Consider the following 23,054-nt stretch of genomic DNA (forward strand, 5'->3'; position numbering starts at 1 on the left):
ATAGATGTAGTCTAATGTGTGAAACTCGGGATGTGATTTTTACCACGATGAAACAAAGAATGCCCGTTTGGGTGACTGAGGCCCCTGAATAGAGACTTTGATCACAGGACAGTAATAACTATCTTACTACAATTGTCCTTTGTTATTATAATTGTTCAGCAAGCGGTGCGTTCGTCTGAGTGTAAAGCAAGTTCCGCATAGGACCAATAATGTTCCAGAAAGAGCTTCCTCTCATGCATATTAAGTCCCTGACTTTCGAAATATTTTAAGGCTGGAGGAAAAGGAAGGAGACACTCAACCGCACCCAGGGCCCGCCGAGTAGCAGAGTAATTCGGGGTGGGGCCCCAGGCAGGAAGACCAGGATCGAGTCTAACGGAGAACCGCGGGGGAATCTGAGCGCTGGGTGTGGCAGGCCGCGAGAGCGACGCGCACTTTCTCTGGCTCTGTCCATTTCCCTTGCTTCCCTAAAGGCCATCGCATCTCGCAGCTTCGCCCCCTCATTTTAAAGGCTACGGTACGTATCGGCTTGCTTTTCGAGCGTGGAGGTAAAACAGAGGCTAGAAAGTAGCGAAAGATCCAGCGGAGGAAGCCATTGCCGAATGCTCTTAATTGCTCCACGTATCGGGTCTTTGTATCTCGGAGGCCTCGGCTGAACCCAGCCTGGAGCAACAGGGCATGGAAACGTCACAGGAGAAAGTGCTCGGGCGGTTTCCTGTGGCCGAAAGTTGAGGTTCAGCAGAGACCCGCTCCCCCCCCCCCCCCGATTTGGAGTGGGTGCCTATTGGGTTACTCCGAAAAAGGAGCTGCTCGGAGGAAACCAAAGAAAGTGGTCGGGTTTATTTGCTTGTTTCCTGAGTAGCGGTACTTGTTGGCCGCTCTTTTGAATTCTCGAAGGGTAACCCTCTGCCCCTTATTTTCCTTCGCAGCTTTTGCTCTTCACCTAAACGATCCCCGAAGCCATGGCAAAGGTAAGCCCTACCTTGTTTTTTCTCCTCGCGGTGTAATTTAAAATCTAATTTACAAGAGGGCTGAAGAAATTTTGAAAGAAGCCAATCGATTTGATGAATATATAAATAAATTGTAACGCTACCGCCATTTTGCAGGACACTTTTTGGGGGGTATTTGTACAATGAGATACTTTCAGCCATAGAGATTCCTAAATCCCGAAGGGCGACCTGCCATTCCTGTGAAATAGGTTTTTTTTTTTTAATCCAGTTAGTTTGTAATGCCAAACGAACGTTTTGGTCTTAAGGATGAAAAAAAAGTGAAGGGTAAAAAAGTTATTTTTGAGTTTCTGATTGAACTCTGGTGGCTCTGCTCCCTGCACTTTTACATTAGTTTCCCCCAATATGATATTCTCCAGCTGTGTGGGGACTAGAACTCCCAGAATTCCTAGTCAATCAGTTAGCTTTTTTATAATTTGTCAGATAATCTGAAGATGAATGACTGGGGATAAGAAATTCCTGTTTGGGGATGTGGGAGGACAGTTTCTTCCTCTCTGTTTTTCTTGTAACTCTATGCTGATTTGATCTGGGCAAATTTATCTAAATATTTAAAGAGGCCAAGTTAGGAACAGGATGAGCTCATGTTGCTCAAATGTTCCACTTCATGCTTTTTTTCCATTTTCCATTCTTTTAGCCATTTTTTTTCTTGAGCTGCAAATTTTTTGGCTGTAAGTTGTGTCTTCTTTTTAGCAGTGCAAAGGTCAACAATTAACTAAATAATGAATTTCCTATTCATTCCATTTGTATTTTTTTGCATTTTGGTATTGGATTACCATTATTCTATATCCTTTTTTTTACAAGTTTGAATATTTTTGAACCAAACTAAATCTGAAGTAAGTTTTACAGAGTTTTCTTGAAGTTTGCAAAAATGATAATGACGTGAGGAACTAAGATCATTCATAGTATGACTCAAATTCCCAAATGTCATTTAATTTACAAAAGTTAAATGCTCTAAGGGCAGGGATGATGTTGTTTAGTCATAGCTCACTCAGATTGTATGCTTCCTCGACCCTATGTGGATCTTTAACTTGATGGCCTCCAAGTTTTGATATAGAGTTGTTAAAATTCATATCAACTAACTTGTCCTGTGTTGGATAAACATTGGCAGTTGTAGCTCAACACAATGGAGAGTTCCAGACAGCTTTACAAGTGGTTCAACAAATGAACTCCTGTACACTTATTGTGTGCAAATAAGATTATGTTGAATGGCTTGTAAACTCATTTCACAACCCCAGAGAAATGTTAAGTAGCAAAGAAACTGATTTGAACTGACATAACTAAAGAAGTATTTCAAATGCATTAGTACAGCTTTCTTTGTCTCATCGTGAGTTGTAATATACTATATAATCTATCTATCTACTTTGATAGATACTTTAGAAGCAATACAGAATACCTGCCAGATGAATGTGATAAAAAGTTCAGTCATTCTATTGAGGGAATAGAAACTGCTATTGGAAATAAATGTTTGGATGTTGGAATTAGATTATGTATTTGCATAATGTAGGAATTAGATTATGAATTTGCAAAATACATCACTGAAGATACTTTCAGAAATCATAATTATAAATAATATTCATAATATAATTTAAAATGATAAAGCCTGTATATGAAGTGGATCAATGCATAACTCAGCATAAGTCCGCCTTTACTAGTACTGTCTTCTGATCTTGGTATGCTACATAAAAATTCTAAAGGGGAACCAACCTGTGCTGATCTAATTAATTAACAATGATTGCTTTATCATTGTTAATTAGGATGCCAATGTACACGAAGAAGGCATCTTGCTAAGCAAAATGCATGGTATTTTTTCTTCAGATATGTCTGACAATGAGAAGGAGTAGAGCTACAGGGAGTCTTTAACTTATGATTGTAATTGATCCCAGAATTACTTTGTAAGTTGTGGTGGTCATTACGTGGATCACCATGTGATCTTGGCTAATTTTATGACCTTTTTTGTGGCAGTCTGTAAGTGAATATCATGATTGTTAAGTGAACACAGTGGCACAGTGCTTTGAATGGTCATAAATGCAAGCTGATTGCCAAGTACCCAAAATACGATCACATGGCCACAGGTGGTGGAGGAGTTGCGGCTGTCAGAACTCCAGAACTGGTCATACCCGCTGGGAGGACCATTGTAACTTTGAATGGTGGCTCGGTGATTAGTTGTTAAATTACTTGTAGTATGGGCAAGACGGTGGGAACATACAGAGAATAGCTTGTCGTGGATACGATGGAACAAATAGTTATAATAGAGTTGTCTGAAATCTTGATCCACTTTATGCAGTTCTTAGATTTCTAATACTCAGTGTGGATTGGAATAGAAGTAGAGGCCACCTTGACAGTAGTTTCAAGACTGTTATTTAATAGGCTGCAGTAGGAAGTTTAGATAGGTAATATTGTTTTGGAAGGAAAATACAGCAGAACCCCACATGAAGCTCAGTACTGCTCCTGGGATGCTGATGCCATAGAAACCACAGCCCATGTTCTTCCATATTGCTAATTCTTGAGGGAGATTTGTCAGCAATTGATTGCTCCCCTTTTATTTAAATATATGGGGCACTCTGATAGCAATAGCACTTGGACTTATATGCCATTTAATTTTTATTTGCATTATCTAAGATCAGTTTATTTCTTTAAAAGTAGCATTATGTGTAAACATTGCCTACAAATGGTTGTGATAGTTATTGTTAGGAGATAAAGTTACTCTTCTGTTGCTCTGAATTGAATGTATATTTTAGTAGAAGTCCAACAACCTCGTCTCCATTCTCTTCTTCCTGATCTAGTGACTTTAATTGTTTTTAATCATTGATCCCTTGCATTTTATAATTTTGTATCATTATTCTAGGCAGCCAGCCAAAACAACTTTACTTAGCAAACTCTCAATTTCTTGGTTTTATATGTTTAACTTTGGTAGGATTGCTATTATGTTGTTTTGCTGTAACTAGAAATGGTGCTTTAATTATTAAAATCTTTGGAAGTCCTTAAGAAAGTTGTAATATCTTTTGATGATTTTTTTAAATATTTGAACTTAATTTGATAAGTCCAATAAGTTATGATACAAAAGTCATTAATTTTTGAAGATATATGGTCTGAATCTTAATATTTCATATTTTAAAGCACATTGAAATGTGCATACTTTTCATTTTCTGCCTTCAGCAATACTTTTTAAATGAATGTTAATGGAAATGAAAAACAAATTACACTCTTTCAACTTGCTTTTGACATTTATAAATGTGTCTTCCCTTTTATAGTGCACAAATTTAAAAATGCCTGCCACATTATGTAGATGTTCCACAGTCAACAGATTGTTTTTGAAAGTAGCCTTTTGTCTTTAGTTTTAGTTGCTAGTAGGAAGATTTGGGGGAAAAAACACCCTGCTGTTTAGGATTGCTTCCTCAAAGTCTGCTTTTTCATTAAACACACCAAAGAGCAGTTTCTGTCCATTTTTAAATTTCTAAATTTCCTGCCATTTTTTCTTCATGAAGGGAGAAGAATACAGGATTCTTCCCATTTTGCTTTGAAGTCCAGGAAATAGAGTGAGATTTCTAAGATAGATGGAAAAAACTTCTTTTTCTTATCCAAATATTTATCGAGATTTTCAGTCATGGTTCTCCCAAAGGTGCTTTTTTCAAAAGGCAACTGGACTTTCTGGTTTTTCTTTGAAGACATTTTGCTTCTAATCCAAGAAGCATCTTCAACTTCTTTTCTCATCCAACTGTTCTAAAAAAGTTCCCAAAAGATGAATACAACATCAAGTGGAGGGTCTCCATGCAACTCCTACCTCATGTTTATTTTGGAGAGTCAATATTCAAAGAAATCCATCAAAGATAAAATGTGGGGTATGAGAAATGAGTATGTCGATAATGTAATCAGACAATCTTAATTGCAGTTAACATATATGTTTAGTCTTATATTACATTGTGGTGCCACTTGCTGATGTCTAGAATAACTTTCCTTCTACACACACATTACTTACCTGTTTATTTGTAACTGGAGTTTTTTAACCTTCACTTGCCTTTTCTAACAATACTGTTTCCATAGTAGCTGCAAATAGGAACTTGTGTACGTCATTCCCAAAAAATTACAAAGGAGACATAAATAATCTAGCTTTAGCAATATATGTATAATCTTAGGCGACTCTCAAAACACATAGACTAAGAAAACCAGAACATGCTGCTTTTGACATCACTCTTTAAATTGGATGTGGTCAGACCATGGCCTCAGAACTCTGTACAGCTTCAGCAGCCCCTTCCTAACATGTTGGAGTCACCTCTGAATTGAACTCTACAGTTTCCTGACATTCTGAGTGAAGAAAAATATGATCCAAAATAGCTGTGCTGTAGTTAAAACTAAGTAACCTATACAAACATACTATGGCTAGATATGTGATATATTCCATCTATTTTGTGAACCTAAGTCACTTGCCCCAAAAGTTAAATATAGCCCTTGGTCTCTACAAGGTTGTCCAACTGGCTCCTGATTTAAATAAATTGATTTAATGCTATTTCTGGTTAAATAGAAAATAACTAAAAAAATTGGTCATAATTGTAGAAAATGCAGGATGCCTGAATGTAAATGTTTGAAGCTGGTAGAATTAGGTTCTCCCAAGGCTAAATGTTCATGATAAATAGAAATAATAATAATTTTAGAGTCTTAATTTGAATGCTAATGGATAAGAAAATATAATGAAAGCTATATTTTTACAGAATTATTTGTGGCAATATATGCAATTCCCAAATAAAATTGCTAAATTGCACTAAATATGGCAACTTACTTGTGGGGCTGATACAGAGGTGGGTTCCTACCAGTTCGCACCTATTCGGTAGAACCGGTTCGTCAAATCTACCAAACCGGTTAGAAGACGTTCCACCAGTGGACCCGGAAAGCAGGCCACACCTACAGAAGAGGTTCCAAAATTTTTGAAACCCACCACTGGTCCTTGGATATGATTATTCCACACTATCATGCTCATATTTATAAAACTCTGCCTCTGTGGAAGGTAAGGATGACTACTGCGTTTGTGGTGCAATCAGAACGTTGCATGTGTTGAAGTTGTTTTAACGCAAACCAAAGATGCCTTTTAAAAAACAAGTTTACATCATATTCTTATGCATGCCAGTGCTGTGTGTGAGGTAATTTAAGGTGGTTCTGACAAGTGTCGTCGGCATCTTCATATCCGGTCACATGGGTGGCAAGCCACTCCCATCCGGTCACATGGGCGGCAAGCCACTCCCACAAAGGAGGCCACACCCACAGAGTAGGTTCGAACAATTTTTGAAACCCACCACTGGGCTGATAGGAGTAAATGAGTAAAAGTGTTCAGAATGTTTTATTAAGGCATGTAGCTTTTTTCCTGGGCTGAGGAATGCACTTGGCTTTTGAGAAGCATGCAAAGGATAAGATGAAGAGAATTACCGTAAATCCAGAACATGACAATTTTGAATTGCTTTCATTTGCAATGAAATACAGTTAAATAAAGTATAGATAATAATTATTCTAAACTCATGCTTGTATTTTTTTAAAATACTAAGCATTATAATTTGAAAGTCTCTGGAGTTGAAAGTGTCTGAAGGCCCCATTTGGCCAAGGATGTCAGATTCTATGTCTTTGATTTATGGGATGAAAGTTGGTTTTACATAGGGATAGCATCTCTAATCATGGATAGTTTACATGATTGGGAAAAAACTCCTTTCTGGAGTTCTACACATTTTGTATAGAATCTTCTTAGGTAGCAAAGTATATGAATGCCTTCCTCCCTCAAGGTCAGCACAAAGCAAAGGATGGGAGAAAATAGGCAGTGATTTCATCCTTACTCTCCCTCTTTCATGAAAGATTTATGTTTTTAATCAAGATAAAATCCAATCCCACAAGGTTGATTAATGAAAAGGGGAGTGGGAGTGGATGTGTGGGTCTTTGGTCATCCTGATGTTATCTTCTAAATATTTCCCAGCTTCTTATTATTCTTTATGTAGAAGATAGATATTGAAACATAATTTTCCCTCATGAGTTCCAAATAACATGGGAATAAAGGAAATAAAATAAGTTATTTCACCTGCTTTAACTTTGGTTTACAACAATGAACTTTCATTTAAAAGTAAAACAAACATTAGTAAATTACATTGGCATGTCCTGTTTGATTTGGCCCCAATTTGATCTTTTGTTTGCTTTGCATTACTCATGACCAGCATTATGTTCTTTGGCTCTTGGGCAGCATTATCGTCTAAATGCTTTCATTTTGTTAGTTATTATCTACAGCAAGCATCACAGTCATGGTGGCCATAGGTGGTAGAAATTATAGAATGCAGTTGGATATGAGAGTCTTGGCTTATCATTTTCTCCATGCATTTGCTCTTGCTCCCCATTCCCTGAGTAGACACAAATAGTTTGATCTAAATTTCTTCCTGCAACTTCAAACAGTATTCATTGCATTGGTGACTAGTTAATAGAAACATAGGTATAGTGACTGGTAGTCAACCCTGAGAAACTGGGCTGTTCTCTTGCAAAGATCTAGAAGTTTTAACTACATAATTAATTCCATTGTTTCTTTTCTTTAGTGTATATTTTTAAATATTTTTTTCATTCTGCCTTTATTGTTTTACTTTATAAGTAACTCAAGGCAGTAAACATAGATAATATTCCTTCTTCCTAGGTTCCCCATAACAACAACCCTGTGTGGTGAGTTTACAGAGAGTGACTGGCCCAAAGTCCTTTAGCTGATTTTCATGCCTAAGCAGGGGTGGGATTCAGCCGGTTCAGACTGATTCAGACAAACCAGATGTTAATTGTAATCTGGTTTGCCAAACTGGTAGTTACAAGGACTAGCTGACCCCACCCACCCCTCCCCTCCCAGGAGTCTCCACGTGTCCCATTCATCATGCCAGGAAAGTGAAGAGCCGGTGCAGAGGCTCTTGGAGGGCAAAACATGGGCCCATTTCCAGCCTCCGAAGAGCCTTCAGAGCCTGGAGGAGGTCATTTTTGCCCTCCCGGAGGCTGAAAAAAGCCCCTGGAGCCTGGGGAGGGAGAAAATGCTCCCCTGCCTCCGTGGTGCAGGAAGCTGACTAGGCCACACCCCAATGGCCACGCCCATCCAGCAACTGGGCAGAGAACTGGTTGCTAAACTTTTTCAATCCCAGCTCTATGCCTAAGCACCTTTATCATTTCACCAAACTGGTTCCCTTTTTTATTTACACAACAAAATCCTAGTCATCTAGTTACTTGCAAGATTAGGGTCTCAGATAGTTCTTTGCATGGAATTATTTGTATTTCCATGTATGCATGGAAATTGATTACAAAATGCTGCATGTTGTTTTCAGTGATTACATTGTTTCTTCTGTGATACCCGTTCTAAAATATTTTGTTGGAATTTTCTACTGGTAGCACTTGTGTTTCAATAAAGTGTAGAGATGAAAATAATAGGAGATATACATAATTCAATTATTTAATGTTGGAAGATCAGATTCCATGCTTTCTTTTCTCCCTTGAACATCTAGAATATGCACTCAAGTTATATAGATTTTTGCTTTCATTCATAATATAATTGAATAAAGTGCCCAAAAAAGGTAGTTTCCTTGGGTTATTGGTTGGCCTTGTTAATTAGGACAAGCATTGTTTTCATAGCTTTCCTACCACCACCAAAAAAAGTAGGTCTCTGCCTGCCTTTCCAATAGAAGAGCAATTAGAGATGATCTAGGTTGGACATTATAGGGAATTGGAAAGAAAGCATACCTAGTTTCTGATTGGCCAAATAAATAATGCATGCCTTTCTTGTGAAGTACTTGGCTGCTGACTAATTAGCCAAGGAGGCCTCTTGAGAGCTTTACAACCAAACACTTGTCAGGAATCCCAGCTGGAGTAAGAACTGCTGGCTAATTGCTGGAATGAATCTTCATACTCTACCTCTTCAGCCTCAAAGGGAGGAGGGCTAGTCATTTATTCCACTTGCCTAAGAACTATCAGCATGATTATTTTAGCTTGTCAAGATAGCTATCCCATAAGGAGATGGTGATTCATTTCAGGATTCAAAAGACATATATTTGTTGCCAAATTATAAATGACTAATAATCACATGGCAGCTATACATTTTTTTCCACTAAATTTTGGTGGCTTTCTATGCCAGTTCCTTTTGCTGATTTTTAACAATATTGTGGACTTAATATGTGAATATTTAATAATTGAACAAACAATAGTTGAATTTGCTTTCCGAAAATAAAGAATATAGCTAGTTTCTGAGAAGTTAAGAATGAGGAAGTAGTTGGTCCTCTACAGTGAAATGTAGTGATATTGAAAATGTTCCCTCTTAGATTGAAATACTGAGATTTCATGCTACCACTTTTCTGTAACAAGATGGGATCTAGAATAAATAAAGCTAAAGAGAGAATCCTGTTCTACTTAACATGTTGTGGGACATGTTGTCCCAGCAACACTTATGATTGGGCATGCTTAATGGGGCTGCTGGGAATTTAAGTTCAGCATTTGGAGTATTGTGGGTTGTTTGCTGATTCAGGTGAACTGAGAAAATGAAGTCTAACAATGTTCTTATTTCATGATTCGTGTATGTTAATTATGCCACATACTCATCAAAATAGTTTCTTCAACTTGAAGCTCTTTAGAATTGTTGGAACTATTTGCCAGAATTATCAACTGGTGTTCTTACTACCACCACCCTCCGGCCTGTGAGTAACGCAGACACTGCCCAGGGTCCTCCACATCTTCCTTAGCAGACACATAGGGTTCCTCGCTATCCAAGTCCATCAGCAGCTCAGACGGATCCTGCTGGGCCACAACACATAGGACTGGGTTCTACATATACAGTTAGACAGACTATAAATTGTATATCATAATTTTATTATCTGATTTCATTCATGTTAAAGCTTTTTTCAGGAGTAAGCTCTTTACAACTGTGTTCCATATAACTCCTATATAAACTAATCACAGAATATGAATTATTTTTAATATAATTGTGCTATGAAAGAACTGCCAGGAAGATATTGTTAAACTCATTTTTTATTCATATCCTTCTGGGAAAATTATTTTTAATATTCAATACCTGTTTTATCAGTAAACTCTGGAAATGTTCTTGTCTTTCTGTTTGTAACAGAGTGGCTAAACACATACATAACAACACATCATTTTGTTACACAGAAGAGACCATAAATGCCTTTCTAAGGAATTGTTAGAGAGCTGATTCCCAAACCTCCAAATTCTACTATACAAGCTTTGCTCAAGATCTGATTTGTAATATTCGAATGCAAGCTTTTACCATATAAGAAATCTTTGCACTCAATATTTGCAAATTGTGTCAGATCATATAGATTTACTACTATTAGGTTTAAAGCAGATTATTTTCTAAGCGATCAATATTTAGATTTTTTAACTCATGTTTCTTGATTATCAGTTTTCTAATAAATGTCACTAAAAGGATGCTACATGAACAAAATTTTATTTTTCTTCTAGTATACAAGAGGTACTGTAAAAGACTTCCCTGGATTTGATGCCAGAGGTGATGCTGAAGCTCTTCGCAAGGCAATGAAAGGATTGGGTAAGCAGAAGCAAATAATGTCCCATTGAAACCTTTCCTGACATACAGTTACTATTTTGTGAAAAGGAATGCGTACTCTCTGCAATCATCCCTCTCCTTCCTGTCTACCGTGAATTTGGGCTCAAATTTCAGTAGCAGAGAATCTTCATTGTGTAGGCTTCCTAATGATCTAGGATGGGTGTTGGCAACGTATGGTTACTGAGCCACATGGAGCTCCTTCATCCCCCTGCTGTGGCTCCCTGTTGGCTGACTGGCCCCAACCCTCACCCTCCCCTCCCAGTCACTCCTTGCGTAGCCTGAGAAGGTAAGGGAGATAGTGGGTATTGAGACTTGCTCCATATTCCAGAACAGAAGGAAAACGCCCCTGTACTTGCCTCTCATCTTGCAGGCGCTTCTTCCGGATACTGCGTGCAATGTTCCCTCTAATTTTTTTTCAGTGTGTGCAGAAAAGTATAGTGTTTGAGCGGCATGTTTTCATGCCTGAGCACCTGAATTTTTTTTTAGCCATAATTGCCATCAGAGCAGATGTTGGGGAGTGGGGCAAGGAGGAAAAGGGTCCCCTCCCTCTCCCTCAGACCCCAGGAAGGAAGGAAGGAAAGGAAGGGGGAGGGAAAGGAAATGGGAAAGAAGAAAAGGAAAGGAAAAAGGAAAGGAAGGAAAAGAGGGGGAAGGAAAGGAAATGGGAAAGAAGAAAAGGGAAAGGGAAAAGGAAATGGAAAAGAAGAAAAGGAGAAAGAAAAGGAAATGGGAAAGAAGAAAAGAAAGGAAAAGAGAAAGGAAATGGAAAGAAGGAAAGGAAAAAGGAAAGGAAATGAGAAAGAAGAAAGGAAAGGATGAAGGGGCAGGGAAAAGGAAGGCAAAAGGAAAAGGAAATAAGGAAAGGAAAGGAAGAAAGGAAAGGAAATGGAAAAGAAGGAAAGGAAAAAGGAAAGGAAAAATGAAAGGAAAAGAGAAAGGAAAGGAAAAAGAAAAGGAAAAGGAAAGGAAGATAGAAGAAGGACAGAAAGGGAAAGGAAAGAGTGGAAAGGATTGGTACTGCTCAAAATCAAGGATCCCGTGGACCCCTTTGGCTCAGGCAGTCCAATTCCACCCTGGTTCCCTCTCCCCAAGCGAAGGGATCGCAGAAAGACTGCCAGTTCAGAACAGGGCTTCAGACGACGCAATGCCTGAGAAACCCCGGATGTGCAGAGAAACACAGGCTACAAACAGCGAATCACGTTTTCCCAGGAACTGACGAAGCCCCATAGGACCAATGGGAATTCTCTCTTCTGCAGCGTCATTGGTCTCCGGCAGAGTCTTCCTTGATTTCACCAATCACCAGATGGAGGACAGAGTTCAGTGCAGAGAGAGAAGAGAGGGAGGGGGGATATTTTCAGTCACATTTAAAGAAACACTGCGCTTCAGTTTAATACGTCTGCATGGTGTTTTCTTGTTATGCGCGCAGGCGCGCAGCGTAGAGGGAACATTGACTGCATGCACCTCAGTCACTCAGGGAGACGCACAACTTGATCTCCGCCTCGAGACACTTGCCCCTGCCTGGCTGCAGCCAATTCTCCGCATCTTAATGGGCTCCAGGAGGAGGAGGGGATGCCATCTCCCCCATTATAAAGGATGCTAATTTAAGTGTGCTGCAAAAGGTGCCGCAAGAGCAGTACCTTACACAGCACACTTAAATTTAGTGTGCTTCACAATGGGAGAGATACCTTCCCCTCCTCCTCTTGGAGCCCATTACGACACGGAGCATCGGCTACAGCCGGGCCGGGCCAGTGTCTCAGACCAGAGAACGTTGTGCATCTCCCTGAGCGACCGAAGTGTGCATAGCAATAAGAAGCACCTGGTAGATAAGAGGCAAGTACAGGGGCACTTCCCTCCCACTCTGGAATATGGAGTGAGTCTCCATACCCACCGTCACCCTTACCTTATCAGGCCATGTGAGGAGTAACTGGGAGAGGAGGGCGAGGGAAGAGAGAGATGAGAAAGAAAAGGAGAGAAAGAAATGAGAAAATGATGGAGGGAGTGAATTAGAGAGAAAAAAGAAACAAGGGGAGAGGGGACACAGAAATGAGAGCCAGAGGGAGAGAAGGAGAGATGGAAAAGAGGGAGAGAGAGAGAGAAGGGGAGAGAGAGAAAGAGGGAGAGGGAGAGGAAAAAGAAGAACGAGGGAGGAAGGGAGAGAGAGACCCATTTTCCATGGAAAACACTCAGAACCATGTGACTGGGTGGGAGTGATGTTGAGTTGGCCACACCCACCCAGGTTTTGTGACTCCTAATGTTTTCTGAGGGAAACAGGTCCAAATGGCTCTTTGAGTGTTGGAGATTGGAGACCCCTGATCTATGATCAGGAACTAATTAGTTCGGGGAATGATCAGAAATAGGTTGGCTTCCTGCTGTAGTGTGAATATTAGACAGATAGAGTAAAATAATGTTAAAGGATGTTGGATTATTTCTCTTTACAGGAATCTGATTGGATGTGAGATAAATTTAAAATAGACCTAAAATGTTCTACTGGCAGGATCAGAAATATATCACTGTGGTCACCAAGTTTTCTTTATGCTTTGGCTTGGCAATATTTTCATAGCTACTTGCATAAGTAGACAATAATGGCAAAAGCACTTAGATTTATATACCGCTTCACAGTGGTTTACAGCACTCACTAAGTGGTTTACAGAGTCAGCATATTGCCCCCAACAATTTTGGTCCTCATTTTATCAACCTTCGGAAGGATGGAGGGCTGAGTCAACCTTGAGCTGGCCAGGATCACACATTAAGGAAACAGTCATTAGAATGGGAAGGGACCATTTAGACCATCGAAAGAAATCCCTTATATGGTATAAGAATCCAAAATTAAAGCATTGCCAGTTCTTCAGTATCCCTTCATAGTCCCTTGTTGCCACTGTTGCTCTTTGAACATGTTTATGGAGCGAGTTTCAACTTGCCGCTCCTGAGGAAGTGGACAAGGCCATGGGAGCGGTGAGCGCCTCCACCTGTTTACTGGATCCATGTCCCTCCTGGCTGGTCCTCGGCCAGCAGGGAGGTGACGCGTGGCTGGCTCCAGGGATTATTAACACCTCTCTTCAGGAGGGATCCTTCCCGCACCCCCTAAAGGATGTGGTGGTGAGACCCCTCTCAAGAAACCTTCCCTGGATCCAGCCATTTTGAACAAGTATTGCCCAGTCTCCAACCTCCCATTCGTGGGAAAGGTTGTTGAGAAGTGGTGGCCTTTCAACTCCGATGGACCTTGGATGAAACAAATTAGCTGGATCCCTTTCAATCGGGTTTCAGGCCTGGTTTATGGCACTGAAACTGCTTTGGTCGTGCTGACCGATGATCTCTGGCGGGCCAGGGGATAGAGGTCATCCTCTATCCTAGTTGCTTCTTGAACCTCTCAGCGGCTTTCGATACCATCGACCATGTTATCCTTCTACGAAAGTTATGGGAGGTGGAGTGGGAGGCACCGTCCTAAGGTGGTTCTCCTCCTACCTCTCAGACAGGTCGCAGTCCGTGTTGGTTGGGGGACAGAGATCGACCCTCAATATGAGGTGCCGCAGGGTTCGGTCCTGTCCCCCCTCCTGTTCAATATCTCACTGAAGCCGCTGGGTGAGATCATTCGTCGGCACGGGATCAATATGCGGACGATACACAATTGTATCTGTCCGCCCCGTGCCAACTCAGTGAAGCAGTTGAAGTGATGTGCCAGTGCCTGGAGGCTGTCAGGGTCTGGATGGGAGCAAACAAACTTGCACTCAATCCAGACAAGACCGAGTGGCTATTGATGCTGCCTCCCAAAGATGGTCCTGGACATTCCACCTCTTAGCTTGGGGGGTGAAATTATTCACCCTCGGAGAGGGCCCGCAATCTGGGTGTCCTCCTGGATCAACAGCTGATGTTAGAACACCATTTGCCGGCTGTGACCAGGGGGGCCTTTGCCCAGGTTCGCCTGGTGCACCAGTTGCGGCCCTATCTGGACCGGGAGGCACTTAGAATGGTCACCTACACCCTCGTCACTTCAAGACTGGATTACTATAATGCACTCTACATGGGGCTGCCCCTGAAGAGTGTCCGAAGACTACAGCTGGTCCAGAATGCAGCCACGTGAGCGATAATGGGTGTACCTAGGTACACCCATGTTACACCTATCCTCCGTGAGCTGCACTGGCTTCCCATTGTTCTCCGGACCAGCTTCAAGGTGCTAGTCGTTACTTTTAAAGCCCTACATGGTATTGGACCTGGCTACCTGAGAGACCGCCTCCTGCCATTTACCTCCCAACGACCAATAAGATCACACAGGTTGGGCCTCCTCCGGGTGCCGTCGACCAGACAATGCCTTCTCTGTAGCTGCACCGGCCTTGTGGAACGAGCTACCTGCTGAGATCCGGGCCCTCACCACCTCTCCTGGCTTTCCGTAAAGCGACCAAGACCTGGCTGTTCCGGCAGGCCTGGGGCTGTTGATTAATTTCCAGTCCCACTTGATGGAATGGATGTTGTATTGATTTTAATTTTGTATTTTTAATATTTTAAATGCTTTTACTTGTTGTGAGCCGCCCAGAGTCCCTAGGGATGTGGGCGGCATACAAATCCTATTAAAGTTTAAATTTCTCTGAATTATTAAATGGTGCTGTTTAAAATTTTACATATACATATAGAAATAATAATTGGACATATATCACCCCATAGTGCTTTACAGCACTTTCTGGGCAGTTTACAGTGACAGCATATTGCCCTCAGCAATCTGGCTCCACATTTTACTTGACCTCAAAAAAATGGAAGGCTGAGTCAACTTTGAGCACCATCAGGATTGAACAGCAGGCTGTGGGCAGAGCCTGCAATACTGCATTCTAACCCCTTTGTCACCAGGGCTCCCTAGATATACTACTCAGATTGGATAGTATATGTAACTATAGTATATGTAACTATTAATCTGTACATACATACATACATACATACATACATATATTATATAAATATAATCTTTACTTTTGAACATTATTTCATTGTACTATGTAGAATGTTTATGGGGATTCTTAATCGTTCAGGTCATGGTTGTCCCAAAGGTTTTTTTCCTCAAAGAACTGAAGAAGCTTCTTGGATGAGAAGTGAACTATTTTCAAAGAAAAAAAGCAAAAAAGGCCACTTCCTTTTCGATTATGCACCTTTGAGGTACTAACTTGTTTTCCCGAAACTAAAACCTCCCCGGATAATAAGCCCAATCGGGCTTTTGAGCGCATGCGCTAAAATAAGTCCTCCCCCAAAATATTGCAAACACAGCAACAGTTATGAGATGACCACGCTCGCCACCGCCTGCACCTCAAAAATAATAAGACCTCCCCGAAACTAAGGCCATGTGCTTATTTCGGGAGTCAAAAGAAAATAAGATCCTGTCTTATTTTCAGGGAAACACGGTGTGTAGAATCTTCTTGGGACAATAGAATTGTTGCTTTGTGTTTAGTTTTTTTTTTTAACTGGAGTTCCTGAAAAGTTAATGACTGTCTCAGTATCTTTATTTTAACTTTTAGTCATACAACAGAAATATTGACTTAACTTTATCTTAACTTTTATTAATGTAAAACAAATTCTGAAGGCCAGATAGTGAATAGGAAACAGATGTTTTATCAAATGTGTTGATTTATACTGTCAGGCTCAAGCATCCAGAATGACCTGGGGATAGTTTCCAAAAGAGCTTTATTGCTAGTCACCATCGTTACAAAACATCTTGCCAGATTGACTGCATTTTCTTGGGAAGGTCAGATAAGGGATTCTAGGAGAATGGTCAGACTTGTGCGGCTTTCTGCTCGGCCCCCTCTTAACACCTTCCTTCAGTCTAGTTCAGAGATCTTCAAACTTGGCAACTTTGAGACTTGTGGACTTCAACTGTCAGAATTCTGGGAGTTTGAAGTCCACAAGTCTTAAGTTGCCAAGTTTGAAGACCTCTGGTCTAATTGAAGATTCCACCACATATATTGACTTAGTCTCAAGAAATATTGAGGCAAACAATGTGTTAAATGCGGAGGAAACACTTGTATGAAAGTTTTGGCTAATCAGTAGTGATTGGCTTATTCAAATCCAGTTAGTTGTGCAGTCTTGTCATATTTGTTTTTTTTTTTGTTTTTGAATGAGCGTACATACACCTTCTATTGTGAAAAATTGTCACAAAGTTAAATCCAATTTGCTACCTAATTATGTGATGTCACTCGGAATTACTTCAAATTCTACTGCTAGACTTTTGCTTTTTTTTCTTTTAAAAGTTGCTCAAGCAGTGGATTTGAAAAGAAGCATAGGCCTTGATAATTATTCTCAATCATCCACACAAATTTGGTGGAAAACAAGGCTTGAAATGAAACAGTGATTGAAAATGAGGAATGCAGTGGCTCAGTGGCTAAGATGCTGAGCTTGTCGATCAGAAAAGTCGGTAGTTTGGCCTTTCTAATCCCTAGTGCCGTGTAACAGAGTGAGCTCCCTTTACTAGTTCCAGTTTCTGCCAATTTAGCAGTTTGAAAGCATATACAAATGCAAGTAGAAAAATAGGAACCACTTTTGGTGGGAAGGTAACAGCGTTCCGTGTACCTTTGGTGTTTAGTCATGCCGGCCACATGACCACAGAGATGTCTTCAGACAGCACTGGCTCTTCGGCTTTGAAATGGAGATAAGCACCACCCCTAGAGTCAGGAATGACTAGCACATATGTGCGAGGACAGCTTTTACCTTAATGCTTGAAAAAAGTAAGAGGATGATATTACAAAATTGTCTCCTTTTGAATTTTATTTTGCTGCCAAATATTTTCATGGGTGAAAACTAATATACATTCCATTTTTTTCATTGCTGAATATGATGTGCGTGGTTATTTGGGCAGTAAGTGACTCATAGGTACAGTAGTGACAAAACGGTAGCTTTGAGACCAATCCTTGTATTTATGAACCTTCACAGGGATGTAAAGCAATGGAAGCTGAAAAATTGTTAAATCATGTGTTTCACTTAGTGACTGCTTTGCTTAATGATCTGAGTTGCTGAGTCCCAGTTATGATCACTTAACAAGTGAGGACTATGTTTACATTAATATAGAGTTTTTCCAAGTAAGAGAAGATTTCAAGAAGACTATATGGACTTAATGGTTACCATTCATTAATAAACTATTCTGGTCTTTCAGTGAATGATTTTATTTAACTTGCATAATTTAAGGAACTGATGAAGACCCAATCTTGAAGATTATAACAGGCAGAAAGCAATGCTCAACGCCAGGAAATGGCGGTACAATTTAAAACTTCTTTGGCCGGGTAAGTAAGTGATTCCACTTGTGCTTTTTCATAATACAGATATTTCATGGATGGTTAATTCTTTTGGTTGGCTGATTATTACTTGTTATTTTTCTTACTGTTCACTTCTGGTGTGTGTGTGTGTAATATATATAATATATATAATATATATAAATACATACACAAATGTAACAAACGGCATTTGTAAAAATACTGGGTTTCTGTGCGTGATGGTCTCTTGTGACCGAGCCGATAGACAGAGAATGGAAGCAGTTTGCTTCATCCCATGTTGGGCATACCAGGGGTTGTGACACTAATTACATATACATACACAACCACACACACACACACACACAGCATTTTGTGACTTCCTGAAAGCCCGGCTCCTTTGCAAAAAAGGATGTTCATAGGCTTTCAGAGAGCTCCTGGGGGCTGGGGGAGGGTGAAATGAGCAAAAAACAGGCTGTTTTTTTTGTTCAATTTTGCCCCCTAGTCCCCAGGAGCACTCTATAAGCCTCCATAAAGCTATCCAAGCCCTTTTTTGATGAAAAATGGGCCCATTTTTGCAAAAAAAGGGCCATTTTTATCATTTGGGGGGGCACCCTGGGAGCACTCTACAAGCCTCCCAAAGGCTACCCATGCCCTTTTTTTGAAAAAAAAAAAAAACCAGGCCCATTTTTGCGAAAAATGGGCCGTTTTGGGAGGTTTGCAGAATGCAAAACCTTTTTTTTTAATTTGCCTCTTTAAAACCTTGGTGCGTCATATACTCCGGTGCGTCTTATACTCTGAAAAATACGGTACATACATATATATATCAGAGGTGGGTTGCTCCAGGTTCGGCCCGGATCGTATGAAGTGGTAGTAGCGGCGGCGGGAGACTCTACCCAGCCACCCGTACGCTGCTGTGCATGCGTGCACGAGCAAACCAGTAGGAAAAAAAAAATGGAAAACCACCACTAGTATATATACATATCTCCCAATATTTATATGGAATATTAATATGGCAAGGTCTAGATGGAATAATTAGAACTGAAATACTGGTATTGATATGTATTTCTCATTAATTACTTATCTTTATTCTGTCATTTAGGATTTGGCTCGAGACCTTAAATCGGAACCGTACAGGCAAACTGGAAACGCTCATAGTTTTCCCTGATGAGACCTGAACAGATTTATGATGCACATGTCACTAAAACATGCCATTAAGGTAAAATGAATGGCAGAACTTTAAATTAAAAAGTTAATTTATTTCATAATGGAATCTTTCCTTTTAATTCTGAAGTTAACAGTTATGACAATTGATCTGTTTGGTTATAATGTTAGTTTTCATTGTAATAAAAATTACTTTCAAAAATCAACAGATTTTAGCATTACCTGTGGGCTGGAATAAGAATGTTGTTATAAAACTGTTTATAATATAATGTTCAGGGAACAATGCACCTGTTTAAATTACATTTGTGGTTGAATTTCAGTTATTGCTGCTTTGCATCTATTGGGTGATTTTTAAGCAGCTGCTTACAATTGTTTTGTATTAATTAAATACACTATGCAAAAAGTAAGAAGATGTTTTGAATGCTTTGTAACTGAATTAAAAATGACGTGTGTGAGAGAGACAGATAAGAAGACAAACACAGACAGACAGAAATTAATAGATTAAGAGAAAGAAAAAAGATTTTGGAAAAGAACGAGAATTGCTTAGTGCCCAGAGAATTGACAAAAAAAGAATAAAACAGCAAATAGAAACTGATTGGAAAAAGTATTTTTGGAAGGGAGGATGTTTGGAAGGTGAGGACAACTACATTTACATATTGCTATAAAATCATGTTAAACAAAACATAACCTGGGATTTTGAATAATTCCCAGTAACAAAAGTAATGTGTGTGATAAGGAATTGACTAAGAATGTAAGTGTATAAGTACGAATGAATGAATCAGCCGTATTAATGCTACCCATTCAGAGGAATACATTCACAAATAGGAGAAACATTGCCCTCTTCAATTTCTTAAGAGGGTACATGGTCATTGGATAGTTGCTATTTGATGGTTGGGGGCAAAAAATTTGATAAAAGTGGATATGAAATGGTGAATAAGCCACCTGAACAAAATAATTTCATACTGAAACCATTTTGGTTGCATTGTCCAATTATTAAAGGCTCATAATAGCAATAAACTTCTATTTGATTAATTCAACTGACTGTGCAAGTTCTGTAATATGCAAGTCATGGATAATTATAATTAATATTTGTGAACGTTTTTCTGCTGTCATTCATATTTCAGCATATGGAGTTAAAAATATTACTCTATTAAGTAACTCCTTAGAGGCCTTGTGCTCGTGGTAATTTTGTTACCAATACTGTCACTCGACAAAAAATCCTATGTAGTATTGCAAGTCAAAAATTGATTTTTAATGCTAATATTTGAAGGAAGATAGATACAGTTTAACTTACGGAGTCAGTGGAAAAAACCCCTAACACTGATCTGATTCAAGTGATAATATCAATAAGGTACGGACAGAAGAAAGAAGAGGAAGTAGGTTGGAAAATCAGGTGATTTTTCTTCCTCTCCCACAGAAGAAGCAGCTGGGAACTTTGGAAAGGGATTTTACGGCAATCACACTGTGTTAATGATTAAAAATGTACTGTTAATTTCATATTGATTGCAGAGTGACTAGATGTCTTTAGCTTTTGAAACCTAGAACAAGCAGCCATTGACTATTTCTCTGGGCCATTCAATTGCACTAGTTTTTTCTTTTTTTACCTCAGGAACTAGATCTATATATTTGTCAGGAAGTTTCTATCAGGTCAGCTCATGACCATTATCATCTCTTCATAAGTGTAGGTGGATTTATGAGACTCTGACAGAGTGAGAAATGGTAGTTATCTGCTTATCTGAAGGGGGACATTTTCTCCTTTACCAACCTACTTACATGCTGTGAAAATAATTTCCAAGGCTATAGTGGGTGACTTAAAACCAGTGGGTTTTATGTGATCCCTTGGCAACCCTGTTGATACCTCAGAACCCTGAAATCACACTGGAAAGTTTAGCCATTTCCCCCAAGTTTCTAAATGGGCTATGCTGCAATGTCGCCTTTGTTTCTCCTAGTGTGATAGGTGAACCCAGCCAATGTGCCTTGTTCCTCACCACAGTTAAAATTAATCCTGCTTAGTATAATATGATTTGAAGTGTTGGGTGTTTGTGTTCTTGTATTCTGTTTGTAACAGACCGAGTGGCTGTGTGTTTTTCCTCCCAAGAATTTGGCCAGTATTCACATCACTCAGGCTGGGGGTGAAAATTTACGCCTCTCAGACAGGGCGCGCAACTGGGAGTCCTCCTGGACCCACAACTGACTTTAGAACATCACCTGTCGGCTGTGACCAGGGGGACATTTGCCCAGGTTCGCCTGGTGCACCAGTTGCGCCCCTACCTGAACCAGGAGGCACTCGCAACAGTCACTCACGCCCTCGTGACCTCAAGACTGGACTACTGCAATGCGCTCTACATGGGGCAGCCTTTAAAGAGTATTCGGAGGACTTCAACTCGTCCAGAATGCAGCCGTCGCAGAGGCGATTGTGGGTGCACCTCGGTACACCCATGTTACACCTATCCTCCACGAGCTGCACTGGCTACCGATCGGTCTCCAGATACGCTTCAAAGTGCTAGTCGTAACTTATAAAGCCCTTCATGGTATTGGACCTGGGTACTTGAGAGGACCGCAGCTGCCAATTACCTCCCAAAGACCCGTCAGATCTCACAGGTGTCGGCCTCCTCCAGGTTCCGTCCACCAGCCAATGCCATCTGGCTACTACCCCGGGGGAGGGCCTTCTCTAGTAGCAGCTCCGGCCCTTTGGATATGAACTCCCCGCGGAGATCCGGACCCTCACCTCTCTCCAGGCCTTCTGGAAAGCCGTCAAAACCTGGCTTGTGCCGGCAGGCCTGGGGTTGATGAGTTCCCCTCCCCTCTCGACTGGTATGGCTGTGTGATTTTGTGTATTTTAATTATGTGTACTGTTGTTTATGTTCCCTTTCCCCTTTGAGTTGTTCACCGCCCTGAGTCCCCCCTGGAGAAGGGCGGCATACAAATAAACCTAATACTAATACTAATACTAATTGAAACCAGCCATTTCACATCAATATTATTAAATAAGCCAAAATTGAAATGTTTAGCGATTGTAATTATGATTAAAAACTGTCACACCATCCTCTTGGTCATAGGATCGCCTTTTATAACCTTCCCAGATGGCTTCTGACCTGAAAAGTCAATGGGAAACCCAGCAGGAAGTGTCACAAGTCATGGTCATACGATATCTCACTTAATGACTGCATTACTTTACAATGAACTCTCTAGTTCCCTTTGTGGTTGTAAGTCGAGGACTATTTATATCTTCCAGTTACTACACTATACTTGGTTACATTTGGATCCAAAATAAGGCGATATCACTGACCTGTTATTTTCCAAAGTGAGTGAGTTAAAGAAATAGTAGGATAGTGACCATGTGAATATAGTTTTTTTCCTGCTAGTTGTGAAAACAGCTACCTGATCTCTTTACTCCTAGTTGCAGCCCACTTCTATAAACCATTATATATGAACTGCCAGTATGAAAACATTCCTATAAATTTTCCATACTTATTTTATGCCAAAGTATTTCCGATATATGATAGGCATTGTATTTCATTCCAAAATTCTCAGAGCAGGAAAATAAATTGCTATGGTTGCCCTCCATGAAATTGCCTCTATTGTAATAGAGCAAAACTAACTTGTGATTGCTACGTCATGAGAAAGCTGATCCCTAAAATATATTCCTTTGGCAGGAATTCTTGTATGTATATGAGTACTAGAACAAAGATGCAAACAGTGCTAAATATATTGGCAGATAAGTAAATTACAATTACCTAAATTTAGGAAAGTGGAATATATTAATGTAATTATTAGAATGGTTTAGGAAGGCCAAGTGCTGCAAGAAAGAAATCTGCATAGTTTTTAAGAATAAATCTTTTACGTAGTACACTAATCTGGACTTTAGCTTTTTGCATTCCAACTGTGCATACATTTTTATAAGATTATACAAACTAGAATGCCAAACATGTTCAAATACAGAGCTTCCTTATTAAACATAAGATGGTTTTACCAGTTATTGAAAAAGTATGACAATTAAATGTTCAATCCTGGCAAACAGATTTATAAATTATAATAAAAGTCTATTTTTGTTAAACATTTGTATTTATTTAACATTTTAAATAAAGAGAAGCAATCTGAATTCTTTTGAGC

The 23,054-nt window shown here is 39.9% G+C and overlaps 1 protein-coding gene across 1 annotated transcript in view; it reads left to right on the forward strand.

The window, feature by feature from the left end:
- Positions 1–241: 241 nt before the first annotated feature.
- The window catches only part of ANXA5 (annexin A5), a 35,495-nt gene continuing 12,682 nt past the window's right edge, over positions 242–23,054 (forward strand). Inside the window, 8 exon segments of the mRNA XM_032223638.1 lie at positions 242–514; positions 927–968; positions 10,458–10,542; positions 17,716–17,756; positions 17,758–17,810; positions 18,880–18,937; positions 18,939–18,974; positions 18,976–18,996. Coding sequence (XP_032079529.1) covers positions 960–968; positions 10,458–10,542; positions 17,716–17,756; positions 17,758–17,810; positions 18,880–18,937; positions 18,939–18,974; positions 18,976–18,996 — 303 coding nt within the window. The 5' untranslated portion in view covers positions 242–514; positions 927–959.

The sequence above is a fragment of the Thamnophis elegans genome, chromosome 9 (genome assembly GCF_009769535.1).
Source record: "Thamnophis elegans isolate rThaEle1 chromosome 9, rThaEle1.pri, whole genome shotgun sequence".
Classification (NCBI taxonomy): Eukaryota; Metazoa; Chordata; class Lepidosauria; order Squamata; family Colubridae; genus Thamnophis; species Thamnophis elegans.